We start from the raw sequence: 19,248 nt of genomic DNA, 5'->3' as shown, positions 1-19,248 counted from the left end.
AGGAAGGAGAGGTGTTGCTTGCGGGAAAGAGATCTCCTCTGACCTTCTGTCTGGTCTCACTCGTGCAGACCTGACCTGAAACATCAGCTCCATGCTGTTTCATCCCACTGACATGTACTGCCTGCCCTCTGTGTGCCAGGGTCCCACTAGCCACCCCCATCACCTGTGACACTTGGCACACAGTGCTTGGTGGCTTCACTGAGTTTTGAAGTTGCATCCCTGGGGTGGAATAAAACACTTTGGCCCTGGGGAATCCCATTCTGGACTTTTCACACTAATGAACCCTACATTTGGGCATTCTGATTCTAATTTTTTTTTTTTTTTCTTTCAGGAGAATGAAAGAGCGAAACGAGTGTCGTTCCGCCTGGCCAACAGCATCTCCCAGGTGTGAGGGCTGGAAGGAGACCGAGCACTCCGGCAGCTGGTGCCTCCTCCCGTTGACCCCTCCTCCCCACTTTTCAGCTCATTCTCCTTGGATCGTGGACGTGAGACGCTTCTTGTCGAGCCTGTACTGCCCTTCTTTGCCGTTTGCATCTTACAGCATTTATTTGGGAGCCATAGTGCATCCACTACAGAGAAGATTTCAGTAATAAACAGCAAAGAGGGGGTGTTCCCTGTGAGCAGAACGGTCAGATGTGTAGGGTCCACTTGACAAGACCAAGCCTGGTCGGGCTCAGGAGGACCATCCTTCCTTGGTGAATTCTTCCTGCTGACGAAGGCAGACATTTCTCACCTTTCAGTGTGCAGGGCTCAGGAGCAGCGTATGTATCTGAATTCCTCTTGGGCCCAGAAGAGGGTAAAAGAAGGGAGAGGGGTTCTGATGTGTCTACCGCAGGCCTGTGATCCTTGGCCTAGCACAGCCAAAGACTGTCACTGTTTGCCTTTGTTTGGCCTGCTCGGACAGAGGCACCTGCGCTGGGTGTGGTAATGAGGCTTCTAGAGGCCACAGGTCTCAACTGGTGCCTATTCAGGTTCTCACGGTTTTCAGGGTATTTGTTCTTCACGTCCCCTCTCCTGGTGCTGATGCAGGTGGCCACTGTGGAGCTCTGGATAGTGTAGCATTCTTGATGGGGCTGGGGAGCTGTGCAGAGACCACTTAGGTCTTCAGGCTCAGATCTTACTTACAGGCTTAAGAAGATTTTAACTTCAGAGTGTGCCCTCTGTGCCACTTCCTTGGATTGTGAGCTCTTCTTTGGTGTCAGAACTGGCTTCTTAGAAGTGATTATTGGTGGCCACCCCTTCATTATGCCCATTCAGAGGTCCAGACCCTGAATTCTGCTTGGGAGAACCGTGAGGAAGCTGCTGTCTGCTTCACATACAGAGGTTCTGGGCCAAGGAGAATGACCCACAACCAGCTCTCTCTGCTGGGTCTCTCCTCCAGCTTAGAGATCCTAGCTCTCAACTCCTCCACTTCATAGAGCCAAAGATCGGAGTGAGTCCTCTGACTCGCCTGCCCTCAGGCTGTCCATAGCCAAGAAAAAGTCAAGACTCTGCTGACAGCCCCCCACTCCCTTGTGTTTGTTGGAGGTTGGAGAAGGTCAAAGGGACTGGCAGAAGCCAGGCCTCAGCATTCATGGAAGTTCTGTCAGGGATGTAAAACTTATAGAAGTCTCTTCAGTGTCCTTTGGTGACCCTGAAGCAACTTCAGAACGTTATTTCTCCAGGAATTCAGAGAGAAGTGTTCTGGGGGTCATGGGCACAGGAGCAGAGCTCCAGGCTACATCTCAGATAGATGGTCATGGTCCATGCAAGGAGTTTGGGAGGAAAAGGCATGCACAGATGCTGGGGGTCAGGCCACCTCATTGGCAAGGGCTTGGTTGAGAAGGAACCTGTGGCTGATGTTGGCTTGGCCTGGAGGCAGCTCTCCCTGGTCCTGTCCTGGCTTAGCTAATTTCAAGGGAGCTGCAGGTCATGGCTTTATTTTTGCCAAGAGGTGAAGTTTAAGGAAATTCTTGTCTGTGGGGCCCTTGTTAATGGGGACATTTTGATCAGAGAAACATTTCTTCTCTCCTTGTGAGTGGATGGAACTGCTCATTTCCTTTCCACCCAGGCTGAAAGAGCATCTTCACTTCAAAGCAGACTATGCCCACTGACTTACCATTCTCTCACCAGCACATGCCAAGCTCTCCTAAGCAGATGGGCTTCCATAATCATGTTTTCTAGTTTGGGGTAACTAAGTCTTGAATACTCCAGTAGCCAGGCAATCTTTGGGTGTAACCCTCTGCTCTTTGGAGCTCATATGACTTTATGGTTTGGGCTCTGGCCATTTCCCTTTCAATTTTTGAATCTTTTTCTCTATTTAGTTGGCTTGGCAAGGTTCTCTTTGTAATTACCTCATTAATTCCTCCTCTCGGTCATTTTTCCTTTGTGTGGGTCACCTTCCCACCTTCTCTGGATCACCTTCACGGTGCTTTGTGTTGGGCAGCTGAGTGAGGGCTGTGACAGTCTCAAACCTGATTGACATCTTTCCCCAAGACCAGTGGGAAACCACAAATACAAAGCAGAAATATAGTTTAGTGCTTGGCTTCCCTTGTATCAGTGTTGTTCCCACTTGTAGCCTGCTGGGCCAGGGGATCTTAGTGATGTGGTAGAGAGTCACATGCTCACTTCCCACTGCTGAGAACCCTGCATGCCTTTAGGCACCTGAGCAGGGAGGGTGGGAGGGAGGGTATCCTTTCCTCCAAGAGTGTGTGGCCCCCTCATTCCTCCACTGGTTATCTCACAGCACTGCCCTCTCCTGGCTTTTCCTGTGTACTTAACACCAGTGTTTTAAGTCATAGTTTTGTTTTGTTTTTGCATGCAGAAAACAACATGGTGTTTTAGAAATTAAACACTGGTTGCGTGACTGACTTTAATGGCTCTTTGTTAACGTTTGAGCTAATCCCATTTTTACTTATTCCTATAATGGTCCCATTTTGGAATCAGTTAAGTCCTTTGGTCATTGACAAAGTCATGAAGTGAGAATGCAATGAGTTCTGGTAAGGTACAGAACGCAGTCCTAGAAGAGAAATTGGCTTTCTTGGATATGCTGAGAAACAGAAGAATGGGCTAGCTTCAGCTGATGCAAAGGAGACTGTAGTGCACTCTTCTAGAACCTAGGTAGGTTGACTCTGCCTAACTTCCAGCAGTTGCCAACTATACATCTTGCCTGTCTGTGCAAGTGGCAGCCACCACACCCTCTGTAGGCTCTGTAGGTCTTCACAGAGAACCCTGCCATCAACCCTGGTGCACTCTGGCCCTCTGTGCCCAATTCTGGCAACAGGTCTTTGCCTTGCTCCTAAGACCTAGACCCCTCCCTACATGTTCCTGGGCTCTTCTCTGCTTTCTCCTTCACTCCATGGAGTCACCTACAGTCTTCTCTTCTGAACTCCTTAACTGAGGCTCTGCCCTTTCTGGATTAACATCCCCTGTGAACTCCTTAACTGAGGCTCTGCCCTTTCTGGATTAACATCCCCTGTGAACTCCTTAACTGAGGCTCTGCCCTTTCTGGATTAACATCCCCTGTGAACTCCTTAACTGAGGCTCTGCCCTTTCTGGATTAACATCCCCTGTGAACTCCTTAACTGAGGCTCTGCCCTTTCTGGATTAACATCCCCTGTGAACTCCTTAACTGAGGCTCTGCCCTTTCTGGATTAACATCCCCTGTGAACTCCTTAACTGAGGCTCTGCCCTTTCTGGATTAACATCCCCTGTGAACTCCTTAACTGAGGCTCTGCCCTTTCTGGATTAACATCCCCTGTGAACTCCTTAACTGAGGCTCTGCCCTTTCTGGATTAACATCCCCTGTGAACTCCTTAACTGAGGCTCTGCCCTTTCTGGATTAACATCCCTGTGAACTCCTTAACTGAGGCTCTGCCCTTTCTGGATTAACATCCCCTGTGAACTCCTTAACTGAGGCTCTGCCCTTTCTGGATTAACATCCCCTGTGAACTCCTTAACTGAGGCTCTGCCCTTTCTGGATTAACATCCCCTGTGAACTCCTTAACTGAGGCTCTGCCCTTTCTGGATTAACATCCCCTGTGAACTCCTTAACTGAGGCTCTGCCCTTTCTGGATTAACATCCCCTGTGAACTCCTTAACTGAGGCTCTGCCCTTTCTGGATTAACATCCCCTGTGCCTCCTCCTCTCCCACTCGTCCACTGCTATTAATTAAACTGCCTGCTCCTTCAACCCGTTTCCAAGACCTTAGCTCTCTGCTCTCCCAACCTTTCAGTCTTCTCCTGGACTTCCTCCTCTCCTGAGCCTAAACCCATGTCCCATGACACACTGATGCTTTTTTCAGCGTCCTGAACTTCCTCACCTTTCCAACTTTTGCTGGAACTATCAACCCTCCTCCACTTTCTGCATCAACCTGTGTTTAGCTCCCTCTTTCTGGGCTCCTAAGCATGACAGATTCAGAGTTGAGAGCCTCAGCTGGGCTCTCAGTATTGATTGGTGTTCTTTGACTTGTTATTACTCTGCTTTCCATGCGTGCCCTTTATCTTTTCTCTCAGCAAATGACTGGCCTCATTGCCTGCTTCACAGAAGAGAGACCCTAAAACAAGACTTTTGCTGTTCACGTGCTCCTCTTGCCTCCCATGCCTCTGTGTGGCCATCCTTAGCTCCCTGCCAGTTATTCCTGCTTGGTGCTCTACTTTTCTAATCCTGCTCTGCATCTTCCAAGACTGTGCTCCGCCGCTTATCTCACTGCTTCCATTTTCCAGGGTCTTCAGCCACACTCTCCACTGGTTACCTCCACATAGATAACAAACAAAGGTCTCCCCAAGATTAAAATAAAATTTCTTAGAGTCTGTTACACTTACATTTTCCCCTTGTCAGCCAAATTTCTCTCAACAAAATATTTTTTATTGATTCTTCCTAGTCACTCTTTCATCCTCTATATAGTTTTTCATAAATGTCACCAGTGACTGCCCGGTTGCCAAATCAAGCGAATACCTTTCAGTCCTCAACAGTTGTGAACTCCCTACAGCATTTCACATCATCTACCACTTCCTCTTTGAAAAACCCTCTTTACTTGGCTTTGGTGACACCGCAGCTGTCTGGATTATCCTCTTTCCCTCTCAGCCACACAGGCTGAGCCTTCCTGGACATACAGACAGGGAGCGCCATCGGTAGCATCCTGTGGTCTCCCCTCTTCAGGAGCCCATGGGCAGGAGGAAGCATGGCTGCTCCTTCCCCTACCCTTCGTGTCTGCCTGTTTCCTTTGACTTCATTTCTTCTCCTGGACTCAGATCTCCTCATGCCAAGCATGTGTATGAGCTCTGCTGGGAGGACAGTACCTGTGATTCTTTCTGTCTCTCCCAGCACAGACACAGATAGATTTTAGCCAGATTTTAGTGTGCTAAGAGGCCCTGTATAAATCAGCCCAGGAATGTGGATTAGGTCTTACCAAGAAGAAATTTGATAAACTGGATTCCTCAGCTGGTGGGCAGCTCATCACCAGGATCCTCACACCAATTAGAGCCTGCCTTAGCCAGGAAGAAGCATGGGATCATGGTAAGCATGCTTCCATGCATGGATCAGTGCGCTAGCCAGGAGGAAGATCCCATCTGGGGTGGGTATCTGCCACTGATAACATTCTGTTGGAGGGAAATCAGGAAGTTCTGTGATTCATCACTTGCTTGGGGTTCAACTAGGGTCAGCCTGGCCCCTTGAGCCAGGTCGTCCCCTTCTGTACCCACCACCACCTGCTTGCTCCAGTTGTTCCTTGAGCTGGAGGCAGATGCTGATTGTTTTCTTGGAGGCAAGAAGGTATGACAGAAAGATGTATTATTTGAGATGCTAGATACCTAAGTTTTGACTCTGCCAGTTATGAACTGTGTGACCTGGGGTACAGTTTCCCCATCTATAGAGTCCTGGGGAGGAAGTGGGGAGGGAGATGTGAAAACAGTGATCTCTCAGAGGCTCTCCAGCTCTAAAGATGGTAATGGTGATTCTAATTCTAATGGTGATTCTAATTCTAATGCTCAGGCCACACAGGGAACAAGGGAACACTGCAGTGGGACATGGCTAGGGAGTCTTGACCAAGCCAGGGCAAAGGGCCTCACAGGCCAGACTGAGCTGCCTTGAGGAAAGTCTTCAGTAGCTGGTGCTGCTTCTGGAGCCATGTGCTTATTCCTCAAGCTGCACCCCTCTGTTGGCTGTGTAGGGTAAGTTCCTGCTAGGCCTCTTCTAGAAGTGGCCATCGGATCCAAGGTGGTTGGGGGCATGAGGGAGGACCATTATAAGGGGAAGTGTCACTGATCTTAATAGAACCTACACATTCAAGAACAAATTAAAAAAAGAGCACTTTTCTTTACCAGTAATTGTGTCCTGGAGTGTTTTTTCAGTGGAGATGGTTGAACCGACTTCATGGTCTTCTCACCCCCAGACTCCACCATCCTTAAGACACAAGGTGGGGAAGAGCAGACTGGGGAGCTTCCTCACTAGGAAAGAACTCCACTCTCTGCTTCTTGCTGTGTGAACACAGCCTATTCTTTGAAATAGAGGCAGCAAGTCTGAGGCGAGATCTGGGGGAAAAGTGCCCACCACTTCTAGACCCTGGCCACTTCAGGAATATCCTTTATATAGCAACATTCCCCAGTCACTTAACCTGAGCGTTCCTCTCTGCCCAGTGGCTTCCAGTCATCGTGCGGGGCAAGGACACTGTAGTGAATATTTGTCATTCGTTCTGACTGAATGGAACCTGAACCTCTTTCCTATTTTTGGGGAATTCCCCACCCCAGGAGTCTTGGGAGGCAGAGCTCACTTCTCACTGTTGAGTCTGAATACATTAAAACTTGATTTCCCAGCATCCCTTGCAGCCTGGGTACTGGCCCAGTGGTAGTTACTTTTTAAAAAGAGAGAGAAAGAAAAGAAAGGCAGAGCAAAGCAGGGACTACAGAGACCCCTCTGGTGACAGCACTGGCTGCAGCGAGGTGGTAGCAGCAGCACAGGCTGAAGGACCTGGTGTTTGATGGCAGCGCTAGTTTCTCCAGCACTCCAATTAGCCCTTAGCTCAGTTCCCTGGCCTTCCCAATAATTCTCTGAAATGCTTTAAAAATCTTTTAATAAACTCATTTTCTGCTTAAATTAGCCAAAATCGATCCTTTTACCTGCAACTAAGCATCCTAACAGATGCAGAAATCTTGAGGAATCTGATAAAGTTATGGGCCCACTCTTAGAGCTCCAGACCCACAAACCTTGGGTGTCTGTGGACACTTTCACTTGGGTGTCTCAGCATCACCTGACACATAGGCCATCCATCCCTCGGTGCCCTTAACATTCTTCCTCGAAGCAGCCAGGGACATGGAAAGAAAACTGGGTAATGTGGTGTCAGGGGAGCTAAGGAAGTTTGTGTTTCAAGAAAGGCTGACCATCACTTTTAATGCTTACAATGAGACCTGGAAATTTTGTCTAACCCACCTTCCCCCACCCCTCCTCAGACTGGCCCAAGTACCTGAAAGCTTTCCCCACACCTGCTCTGAGCTTTCTGCTGTGCTTTTTCCTTCCTAATTTTATTAGTACCAGCCTTCTCTAGGTCCCAGGGGGGCCTCTCTGCTTCCCATTCTTCAGGTTCTGTGGCACATTTTCTGCACAGGTGGCCTGTGGACGGCTTTATCCACTAGAAAGTAGAGCCAGAGTATCCAGGTCCTGAGAGCTTTTCAGGGATCTACAAAAATATGACAGAAACACATTAGAATTAAAAATGGCAAAACCTAAATAAATAAATATCTAGTTAAATGTCTATAAATTATACCATTATGTTAAACTCCTTAATTGTTAATTTTATAACAATTTCATTAAAATTTTATTACACTTAAAAACAATTTGCTGGTTAGAGTTCTTCACTTCACAAGAAATTCTATTTACTGAATGATTGCTGTGTTCTTAACAATCATGTGTGTTATCTTCGTTAGCAAGATGATTGCTAAGAAAGCCAAGCCAATTGTAAATTAAATGAATTACTCTTAGCCAAATAATTCAAAAAGAAAAACTGTGAAAACAATTTCAAGATTTTGCAGTAAAAACTCTCTTTACTGTAGGCTGTGAATGCATTTTAACAGTTGATGTAGGGCCTCCTAGAATAAGAATGCCTGGGCTCTGGGAAGGGCTCTCAGATATCAGCTCCTGGAGGCTTTGCCCACAATATGGTTTGAGGACTGAGAGGCTGTCATCAATCCCTAGAGGCTACTATTGAACTGTGGCAGAGACTGCTAATTGTTGCCAGTGTCCATATTCTCCTTAATTTTAGTAATAATCCACTTCCCCACCTTCCCTGGCTTCCTCTGCAGCTGGATGCTGTCTTATGAATAAGTTCTTGACAATCAATTATGAAAGGCAATAATGTATAAAACTTCCAAGACAGGTTTTAAATGAAATTGCTTGGCCTCCACTTCCTCTGTCTTTACCCTTCCTCCACACAGGAACACAGGTAAGCCTACTGGTTATCCACTTTAATCTTGCTGATGGATATGACATCCTAGAGAATGGTGAAACAGGAAGTACAAAGAACCTGGGTGATTTGACAAGCTCATGGAGCACAGTCTCCACCTACCTTGATCTACCTGCTTACCTCATTGGACTGTTGCTTTCTTTGAGGAAGAAATACATTTCACTTTTTAAGCCCCTTTATTATTTTTTTGTTATAGCAGCTGAGCCTATACTCTAACATGCCAAAACCAGAGCTTTCTTTGCTCCTTGGGCTGAGAGGATATCCCTCAACTTCCTGGAAGCTGCTGTAACCCTGGCCTCCAGAGGTATAAAACCTATTGAGGCCAAGCTCAGCATTTCATGGAGAAAACAAGGATCTCTCCGTGCTTGGAAACAACCACCACAGCCTCAACCCTGCCCCAGCCTAAGGACGAAGGCCTGGTACTGCTGAAAGCAGCTGTGTTATCTAGGACTCTGCTCCCCACTTGTTCTGGTGAGTCCCAGGTATGATGGGGCCCACTGCCAATGTCACTTTATGGCAAAGCCTGTGCCAGGCAGTGCCTCTGTGACTTTTTAATAAGTGTAATGAAGAATTCTTCTCTTTCCTATATGAAGTGCTTCTGTGGGCAACCAAATAGTTGATGGGAGTGTCAACTTAAGGAAAAATGCACAGCATAAGAGTTGCGCATTTGAGTAATTTTTTCAGGGACTTCACTGAGGACTGCAGCTCAGGGGACAGCCTCTGCGCCAAAGGGGCAGAGGAGAAATCAGCTTATATATGATTTTGGCTAGAGAATATGCACAGTCAAATACACATCTTGGTGAAAGGTTAGTTAGTGCTAGTCACAGAGAACAGATATCTCAATGATTTTAGTGCTTTTCTGTGTGTGGGGAGAGTCAAAAATCTGGGTTAAAATTCTTCTTGAGATAAACATCTAACTCTCTAGGCCCTGTTTTCCCAAACACAGAGCGCCTCGTCCTGGTTTTCATACGACACTCCTCTCAGGTGCGTGTCGGTCAGCGCCTGCTGTGGCGGACAATCCTTGTCCGCTGGGTGGTGAGCAGTGCTCCTTGTTCTTTGTTTGCAAGGGGAAGTGTCTCTTTCAGAAGTTTCCTGGCTAATAATGGAAGAGCTGATAAATTGGAATATCACCACTTTTTCAACCTTCAGTGAATTAGTGGATCTAGGCAGTGACCATCCATGGTTACCCATATCACGCAGAGAGACATCCAGACATTACATGTCTCCTGATACACAACATCATCTACGAAGTGTTTCCAAACCAACAGTCTCCGAATCTAATCAAGTCTCTAGATTTAACTGCAAACTTACATATGTATCTCCCAATTGAGAGGAAATACAACAGAACAGAGGAACATCTAAAATGACATCACAAGGACACAATCAGTCAGATCTGGTCTGGGGCAGCAATAGAACATAGAACCTGGTTTCTTCAACAAGTATATTGCAAGGAAAAAAAAAAAAATGGAGGGGGAACCTAGAGATGAAAGAGACTTAAAAAAGAGTATAAACCAATTGCAAAATATGGAACTTATTTCCATCCTGGTTTAAAGAAACTAAAAATATTATGAAGCAATTGAGAAAAGATAAAGACAGGATATTTGATAATATTTAAGGATTTATTATTTTTAATGTTACTTTTACTTTAATTCTTACGTTATTTTTTAGGTGTGATCAGGATAGTAGAAACGCAGAATATTGGAATATTTATAATAGAATATTGGAAACAAAACTATAGGAGATGGTTGAATAATTTTATGATATACTTTAAAATGATATTTCAAGAATCTATACAGCATACTTTAACTGAGACAAAGATTCTCAAAGTCTTTGAATTAGGAATCCAGCCAAGTCATAAGTTGCATAAAGGAAGAAGGAAATTCCAAACTTCTGGCTTGGGAAACCTCTCAAGTATTTCAGAAATCAGAGGTATCAGTTAAAATAATGATCAAAAGAAGAATCAGGTTTTAAGATAACAAATTTGCAGATTAGATTACATTTTATAGAACATAACAACCCCTCAGAAGCTCCGTCCTCTTAAAAAATGCTTTTGGGTGAATAACATTGTCAAGGCCCATTGAAAAATCTTGTTTTGTTTTCTGTTGTAAATTTTCATGCAGTCTCCACACTGGACAGGAGGGTGAGGTGATCTCATTTTTAGTGATAGTTAGACTGGGCTGATATTCACTAGCAGTTAGAACCGCCTACATTTTCAAGACTGAGCACTGAACTTATCAGTGTACTTTAAGATAAAATTTCCTGTTTACGAAGCTCTAAGTGTATAATATAGGAAAGAACAACTAAATAAAAGATCTGGTTCTTGACTGGATACTAGATCAAAAAACCAAACAAACCCAGTTGAAAAGATATTTCTGAGACAGGTGGGGAACATTTAATATGAGCTGATAGCTTGTCTTAATATTACGCTTCCCAAGAGTGATACTTTGAACCGTGGTTACAGAGAAAAAAGGCCTTGTTTTCAGGTGGTCCATGCTCAAGTGTTCAGGGATGAAGGATCATTATGTCTGTAACTAACTCTCAGGGGTTCAGAAAAAACTATGTATTACGTTATTAGAAGTACAGTAGTGTGGCAAAAAGTTAACAATTGGTAAATCTAGATGAAGGGGACATGAGAGTTTATTGTACTGTTCTTGGGAGAGGAAAAGGGCAAATAATTTAAAAAAATGAAACATGAGGCAGGCAATGTTTGTACCTAGAATAGCAGCATGGAAAATGGTTAGGTGATGATGCTAAATTAAAAAAAGCAAAACAATTATATGTAAAATAAAAGAAAAAAGATACAAATATATTAAATTGTTATTATACCAGACTATATTAGGGTGGTAGCATTATGCATAATTTTTGTCTTTTTTACAAACTTTGGTATTAAAATGTTATACTACTTTTGTACTTATACAAATACTTATATGTATTTTTAAACTTTCATCATAGTATATTTCAAATATAATCCTTTATGTCTTAGCCAAAACCCCTCTTCAGAGAGCTTTTTCTAACTATCCAGTCAAAAGTGAATCCCAGGCATTTGCTCTCACAATCTTTATCGTCAACCTTAGCACTTCCTACTATTGTATTTGTCCTTTTCCTTAATTTATCTTCTTGTTCATTATCTGTGTCACCCCTCATACGGTGTAAGCTCCCTGAGAGCAGAAATCTTGGCCAGACCTTAGAACAGTGCCTGTAGTTACTCAACAAGTATTTGTTGAATGAATAAATGAAATCACCTCCCATTTTACTGGGAACTCTGAAGTCTTGAGAAGGGGAAGAACTTGTCCCAGTTTTCTCATCAGTTGGTGGCAATGTCAGAGTTAGAACTCAGGCCTTGTCACTGAAGCCTCAAAGTATTTTCTTTTAAAAATTTTGGCCACCTCATGCGAAGAGTTGACTCATTGGAAAAGACTCTGATGCTGGGAAGGATTGGGGGCAGGAGGAAAAGGGGACGACAGAGGATGAGATGGCTGGATGGTATCACGGACTCGGTGGACGTGAGTTTGAGTGAACTCCGGGAGTTGGTGATGGACAGGGAGGCCTGGCGTGCTGCGATTCACGGGGTCGCAAAGAGTGGGACACGACTGAGCGACTGAATTGAACTGAACTGAAGGCTTAAACAGCTCCTGGGCACCAGACAAGTGGCAGGAATGAGGGAGGATCCAAAGCGCATTCCCCTTGTTGCAGTGTTGCCAGCAGCCCCATAGGTGGCGCCAGCGGCGCTCCTTTAGCTCAGGAGAAAAATCAGGAAAGGGAGACATTTTGAAGAATGGAATATTTGCAGTCTTAAATTGTCTGTCTACTGACCGCTCATTAGTTGTGAGGGAGAAAACATACACAGTAATTCTGCAGTGGAGAAATCAGACAACTCCTTGACTGTGTGATCAAAATAACATCACCAATGAGGGACAGATAGATGTGTTGTGCATCCGGAAGTGATATCCTGAGAAGGACACATCTCCTATGCAATATTGCAGCCTAGAATGTATGCTCAGAATATAATTATGGAGAAGCATCAGAGAAGCCCAAAATGGGAAACGCTATATTAAAGTCAGGGAGTAGGGGACAGGATTTTTTAAAAATGGCCATGTCACTAATGACAAAGAAAAGCTATGAAAATGTTGCATATTAAAAAGGCTAAAGTGACATGGCAACTAAATACAAAATCCAGGGCTAGACTGGTTCCTTTAATGAAAAGGGGGAAATACTTTAAAGGACATCATTGGGTCAATCAATAAAATTGGAATATGGACAGTAGATTACAGTATCATATCAATGTTAAATATCAATGTTGGTAACTGTGCTGTGGTTATATAAGAAATTATCCTTATTTTTAGGGAATATGCAGTGAAGTATTTAAAAGGCTATAGTGTATATGACTGACCTTCAAATGGTGCAAAGATATTTTTATAATTTAAATATGTAAAATATATTTTAATATAATTACTATATACTTATTGTATATTGCAATATATATTTATATATTTAATCGGAAAAGTATTTAAATAGAAAAATTAGAAAAAATATATACAAGATACAAATAAAGCAAATGGGGTAAACTGTTAATAGGAGAATCTGGGTAAAGAGGGTGTGTGGGTGGGTATTCCTTCTACTATTTTTATTTTTGCAACTTTTCTGTAAGTTTGAGATTATTACCAAGTGGAAATTTAAGAAGGAAAAAAAGTGAATGAAAGGATGGTGGTTCCAGGCACATCCTCTGCCCAGCCATCCCTCTTCCCACTGTGCAGCAGTTCAGAGCTGGTGCCTTGCCTTTTGTGTGTGTGTCTTCTGCTGTCACTGTTGCTTCAGTTTTTTCTCTTCTGAAAGGACTGTATTTGGCTTCTGGATTCTGAGGCTGAGGCCTAAGCTGGAAGAGGTGGAATTACCATTGTTCATGGCCGGAAAATGCTACTGAAGCCTCTGTAAGAGGGTGTGGAGAGGCAGTGGAGGGCTTTGAGTCTGGTCTCCTCCCTCACTCTGGTCTCCAGGAATGAGGGTATCTGTGGGGTCAGGTTTTTGAAAGCAATCTGGTTCAGGTGAAGCTTCCCTAGAGAAGCATTTGGTATCCAGGGGGCTCAGGGAGGCTGGCTGTGGCAACAGCCTTGGCAGAATGGAGACAGAGAGGGCTTAGTTATCCTTTTCTTCTACCTACAGTTTCTTGGAAGCAGTACAATGCATCTTCTCTCCTGAGCCTGGCATGCTATACATGAATCCTTGAATCCTCAGGAGTCCTTTCAATCTTCCAATGATTTACTTTGCATTAAATCAGCACAATTCAATGTCAGGTAATAGAGTTCAGTTCAGTTCAGTCACTCAGTCATGTCCTCCGACTCTTTGCGACCCCATGGACTGCAGCACGCCAGGCTTCCCTGTCTATCACAACTCCTGGAGTTTATTCAAACTCATGTCCATTGAGTTGGTGATGCCATCCAGCCATCTCATCCTCTGTCATCCCCTTCTCCTCCCACCTTCAATCTTTCCCAGCATCATGGTCTTTTCAAATGAGTCAGTTCTTTGCATCAGGTGGCCAAAGTACTTGAGTTTCAGCTTCAGCATCAGTCTTTCCAATGAATATTCAGGACTGATTTCCTTTAGGAGGGACTAGTTGGATTTCCTTGCAGTCTAAGGGACTCTCAAGAGTCCTCTTCAACACCACAGTTCAAAAGCATCAATTCTTTGGCGCTCAGCTTTTTTTATAGTCCGACTCTCACATCCATACATGACTACTGGAAAAACCATAGTTTTGACTAGATTACTTTGACTAGATTACTTTCTTTATAGTTCAACTCTCACATCCATACATGACTACTGGAAAAACCATAGCTTTGACTAGATTACTTTGTTGGCAAAGTAATGTCTCTGCTTTTTAATATGCTGTCTAGGTTGGTCATAACTTTCCTTCCAAGGAGTAAGCGTCTTTTAATTTCATGGCTGCAGTGACCATCTGCAGTGGTTTTGGAGCCTCCCAAAATAAAGTTTGTCACTGTTTCCACTGTTTCCCCATCTATTATGGGGAAACATATAGATAGTAGAGGTAACAGGTATCATAATAGATAATAACAGGCAATAGGGAGGTGGAATATTTTGCCTCAGGTTAGCTCCTGCATTTCTTCCTGAGATGGCTTCTGGTGGGTTTCCTCTGGCTCCATACCCTTCATGTATGAGTAAAAGAGACTTCAACCCTCTCTCCCCATGCTGGGACTTACCTGATCTGTCCCTCACCCAGCCAGACCGACAGGAGAAGGAGGTCAATCTCTGCAGTCAGCTGGGGTAAATCAGGAGGGTCTAGACTAAAATGCCAGCTCCCTTTACTCACCTTGTAAATCAAGCAAGAAGAGATTACTACCTCTTATCTGAGCTAGGTAAACAAAGTTCTAGACTATGAGCTCCCTTGATGTTCAGTCGCCAAGTCATGTTCAACTGTTCACGACCCCATGGACTGCAGGATGCCAGGCCTCCCTGTCTCCTACCATCTCCCGGAGTTTGCTCAAGTTCATGTCCATTGCATTGGCGATGCCATCCAACAATCTCATCCTCTGATGCCCTCTTCTCCTTCTGCCTTCAATCTAAGCTCCCTCAGATGTGGCCAAAAAAACATCTGAATGAACTAGTCAAACTTCCAAATGAATTGTGTTTTTTTTAAATCACTAAACCATTGCAAGACTCATTATTAGCTTTCATTACTCTTTTGGCCAACTTGGGTTAGGAAACCTTGAAGACCATTGGCGGTAGTGGCTGTCTTGCACTCACAGGTAAGTGAGCAGTGAAGCCTAATGGTTAGGAGCACAAACTCTGGACCAGAACATCCTGGATCAACACACATGTACCAGCTGTGTGATCTTGGGCAAGTCACTCCAGCACACTGTACTTCTGTTTCTTTTTCTGTAAAACATGGATAATAACAGTACTTATCTCACAGAGCTGTTGTGAGGATTAAGTTAAAGTAGAGAAAGCATTGGGAACAGTACCAGGATCAGAGCTGATGCTATTAGGTGAATTGGTGTCACCTGTGTTTTATGAAAACTAAGACACAAAGATGCTGGGACTTTCTTGGTCCTTCAGGAAGACTTCTACTTATGTCAGGACTGCTATCTGGCTGAGAGCAATAGCAATATGTAATCAGTTATAACATGCAACCCAATTTCAAAGAAGTTTAAAAAGTGAAAAAAAAGTGAGTTTTAGAATTCATGAAATGTGAAGTATTGTTTTAACTTTGCCTGTTTTAACTTTACTCTTTAAATTGAGACAATTCATATACCTAATATTCACTTTTTTAAAGTGTACAATTAAATAGTTTTTAGTACATTCACCAGGCTTTCAGCCATTACCATTGTCTAATTTTAGAACATTTTTATCACCCCAAAAAGAAATTTTATGCCTGCTAACAGTCTCTCTCCATTCTCTCTTCCCAGTTCCTGGTAACCACCAATATAATTTTTCTCTCTATAGATTTGCCTATTTGGGACATTTCATGTAAATGGAATCATACAAGATATTGCTTTTTGTATCTGGCTCCTTTCACTTAGCATGTTTTCGAGGTTTATCCATGTTGTAGCATGTATCAGTACTTCATTCTTGTTTATATACAAATAGAGTTCCATTGTATGGATATGCCATCTTTTATCTATTCATCATTTCATAGCCATTTGGATTGTTTCTGGTTTTGGCTACTATGAATAATATGTCTATGAACATTTGTGTATAAGTTTTTTCTGTGGACATGTAATTTCAGTTTTCTTCGGTGTATATCTAGTAGGGTCAAATGATAACTCTATGCCTGATTGTTTGATAAAGTGCCAGACTATGTTCCAAAGCAGCTATACCATTTTATATGCCCACCAGGAATATATTAAGGTTCTAATTCTTCCATAACATCATTAGCATATATTATTGTCTGTCTGTCTTTATTATAGCCATCCTGGTGGGTATGACGGAGAAGGCAATGGCACCCCACTCCAGTACTCTTGCCTGGAAAATCCCATGGACGGAGGAGCCTGGCAGGCTCCAGTCCATGGGGTCACTGAGAGTCGGGCATGACTGACCAACTTCACTTTCACTTTTCACTTTCATGCATTGGAGAAGGAAATGACAACCCACTCCAGTGTTCTTGCCTGGAGAATCCCAGGGACGGGGGAGCCTGGTGGGCTGCCGTCTCTGGGGTTGCACAGAGTCGGACACGACTGAAGTGACTTAGCAGCAGCAGCAGCAGTGGGTATGAAGTGGTGTCTCATTGTTTTGATTTACATTTCTCCATTAAGCACCTTTTCATGTGGATATTTGGTACATGTTTATCTTCTGTGGAAAAATGTCTATTCAAATTCTTTGCCAAATTTTACATTGAGTTATTTGGTTTTTTTTTTACTGTTGAGTTGTAGGAGTTTTAAAAATATTTAGATACTAGACTTTTATCACTTATAAGACTTGCACATATTTTCTCTCCCATTTTGTGAATATCTTTTATTTTTCTTGATAGTGTCTTTTGAAGCACAAGTTTTAATTCGATGAAATCCAATTTAATCCATTTTCTCTTTGATTTCTTTTGTTTTAGATATCACATCTCAGAAACCATTGCCTAATCCAAGGTCTTGAAGATTTATAACTATGTGTTTCAAAGAGTTTTATTGTTTTAGCTTCTATGTTTAGCTCTTTAATTCATTTTGAGTTAACTTTTATATATGGTATGAGGTATAGGTTCAGATTCACTCTCTTGCAAGTGGATATCCAGTTTTCCCAGCATCATTTGTTGAAGATTTTTCTTTCACCCACTGATTGCCTTGGTACCCTTGTCAATTGTTCAATGATGCATGGATTTATTTCTGGACCCTCAGTTCTATTCCATGGAATTTTTAAATCTGTCTATCCTTATGCCAGTCTTGATTACTGAAGTTTTATAGTAAGTTTTGAAATCGGGAAGTGTAAGTCCTCCAACTTTGTTCTTTTTTAGATTGCTTTGCCTCCTCTGAGTTTCTTGCATTTGCATATGAATTTTAGGATCAGATGGTGAACTTCTATGCAAAAAAAGGCAGCTGGAATTTAGATAATGATTGTAAGGAATTTATAGATCAATTTGGGGAGAATTTCCATCTAAACAATATCAAATCTTCTAATCTGTGAACTCTTAATTTAGTTTTGGTGTTCACTAACCTGAAATCTAATTAGTTTTATCTGACAAGGAGCCTGGGTCAGACATCCACAGTTGATCAAAAAATTGAGTTAATTGCTAAATGTTTATTTCGAGTTGTGGGGATAAGGTACAGTTTTACTTTTGTCAAGGTGGGAGAAAAGTGGAAAGACTTTGTGTAAATTGGTAGAGCCTACCAATAATCAAAGAGATATCATTAAGATAAAGTTACCTTTTATATTATACACTTTTAAAAGGCATGTTCCCCATTTAAGCAATCTTACTATAATACATATAGAGTAGGAAATGGCAACCCATTCCAGTATTCTTGCCTGGATAGTTCCACGGATGGAGGAGCCTGGGGGGCTACAGTTCATGTTGCTGCAGAAAGTCGGACACGACTGAGCACAATATAACACATAATGATTTAAACATCTCTTAATTTATATTATAGAATAGAAAAATTATGGGATGATCTTTTTTGTGATATAGAGTCTTTTTAAAGTCTTCTGAATAATAGAGATAAATTGAAATTTGTGTGTAAATCAACTGCTTCTTGATTTAAGAAAACTGGTCTATCTCTTCCCTCCAAGATTTTGATATTTTTACTAACAGGGTCAACAAACCCTGGAACAAACTGTACTAATTGCTTCTATGTTTTGTTATATTGACAAACTTCAATTCTGATCTCCCTTAAATGTTAAGTAATTTGATATTGCATTGTAACAGTGACGTTACCATAGAGTATTTAAGTAAACTGTATATAATACTTGTTGCCAGTGGTGACATTAATAATTACAGGAATAGGGTGAGAGCAAATTGTTGTGTCGTAATGACCCCTGGCACAGACTGAGTTCCCTTGGCAGTATCAAGAGTTTGTCATGTTAGTGGCCATGGTGTTACAATCCATTACCTCACTACAAACTGATGACTTCCGTATGGTAACTAACCATAATATTTAATGTAGCTGCCTTGAGCCACTTGAAAACTCAAAAAAAATTCTTTTTTTTGTCTAAGGAATTTACATCAAGGGTTCCTCAAGAAAGCCCAGTCCCTCTATGTATATATTTCAGAAAGGTATGTGTTACTTCTCTGTGTGGTTTCTCTGATTCTTCCCTATAATTATTAGGGACATTTGCACACAAGAAATTGATATTTGTCTATTTGTCAGTCTATCTACCTATTTATCTATCCATCTATAATGTTACCATATTCTACAAAGCCTCTGCCTTACTTCTTCCTACTCTTTCTTCCTTTATTCCTTCGTTTACTAACTCCTTCGTTTACTAACTCCTTCGTTTACTAACTCCTTCGTTTACTAACACCATGCTTTTTATTAAAGAGCTACTAATTGCCAGCCATTGTCTCAGGTACTGGGAGCAAGCAGTAAACAGAGGCTGGGTTCCTCCTGTCTTAGAGCTTAACGTCCCCTGAGGAAAGAAAGAAGGTAAATTAGATGGTCTTAGATGGTGTTCAGGGCTCTATGACAACAAAGTAAAGCGATGTGATAGACTGGGTGGGACTGTGTTAGACAGGGGTATCAGGGAAGGAAGGCTTCTCTGAGGAGATGGCATGTGAGTTGAGATATAAATGATGAAAAGGAACCAGCCTTATGGGGGTAAGGGGGCAGAGACTTAAAGGCAGAGGAAATAGCAAGTCAAAATATCTGAAGCAGCTTAAAATCACA

The 19,248-nt window shown here is 42.7% G+C and overlaps 2 protein-coding genes across 3 annotated transcripts in view; both read left to right on the top strand.

Annotated features, from left to right (window-relative positions):
* Positions 1–3,782, top strand: part of TRIM66 (tripartite motif containing 66) — a 33,638-nt gene extending 29,856 nt beyond the window's left edge. The window contains exon 19 of the mRNA XM_070383890.1: positions 332–3,782. Within this exon, the coding sequence (XP_070239991.1) occupies positions 332–391 (60 nt within the window). The 3' untranslated portion in view covers positions 392–3,782. The remainder of the gene's footprint in view (positions 1–331) is intronic.
* Positions 3,783–18,493: 14,711 nt separating this feature from the next.
* The window catches only part of STK33 (serine/threonine kinase 33), a 202,736-nt gene continuing 201,981 nt past the window's right edge, over positions 18,494–19,248 (top strand). Inside the window, exon 1 of one of the 2 annotated variants that reach the window (XM_070383885.1) lies at positions 18,494–18,638. The gene's annotated coding sequence lies outside the window, so the exon portion shown is untranslated. The remainder of the gene's footprint in view (positions 18,639–19,248) is intronic. The other variant, XM_070383884.1, reaches the window with a different exon arrangement.

The sequence above is a fragment of the Bos mutus genome, chromosome 15, assembly GCF_027580195.1.
Source record: "Bos mutus isolate GX-2022 chromosome 15, NWIPB_WYAK_1.1, whole genome shotgun sequence".
Classification (NCBI taxonomy): Eukaryota; Metazoa; Chordata; class Mammalia; order Artiodactyla; family Bovidae; genus Bos; species Bos mutus.
The sequence above is the reverse complement of the archived record's forward strand: the minus strand, read 5'-3'. Positions and strand labels throughout refer to the sequence as shown.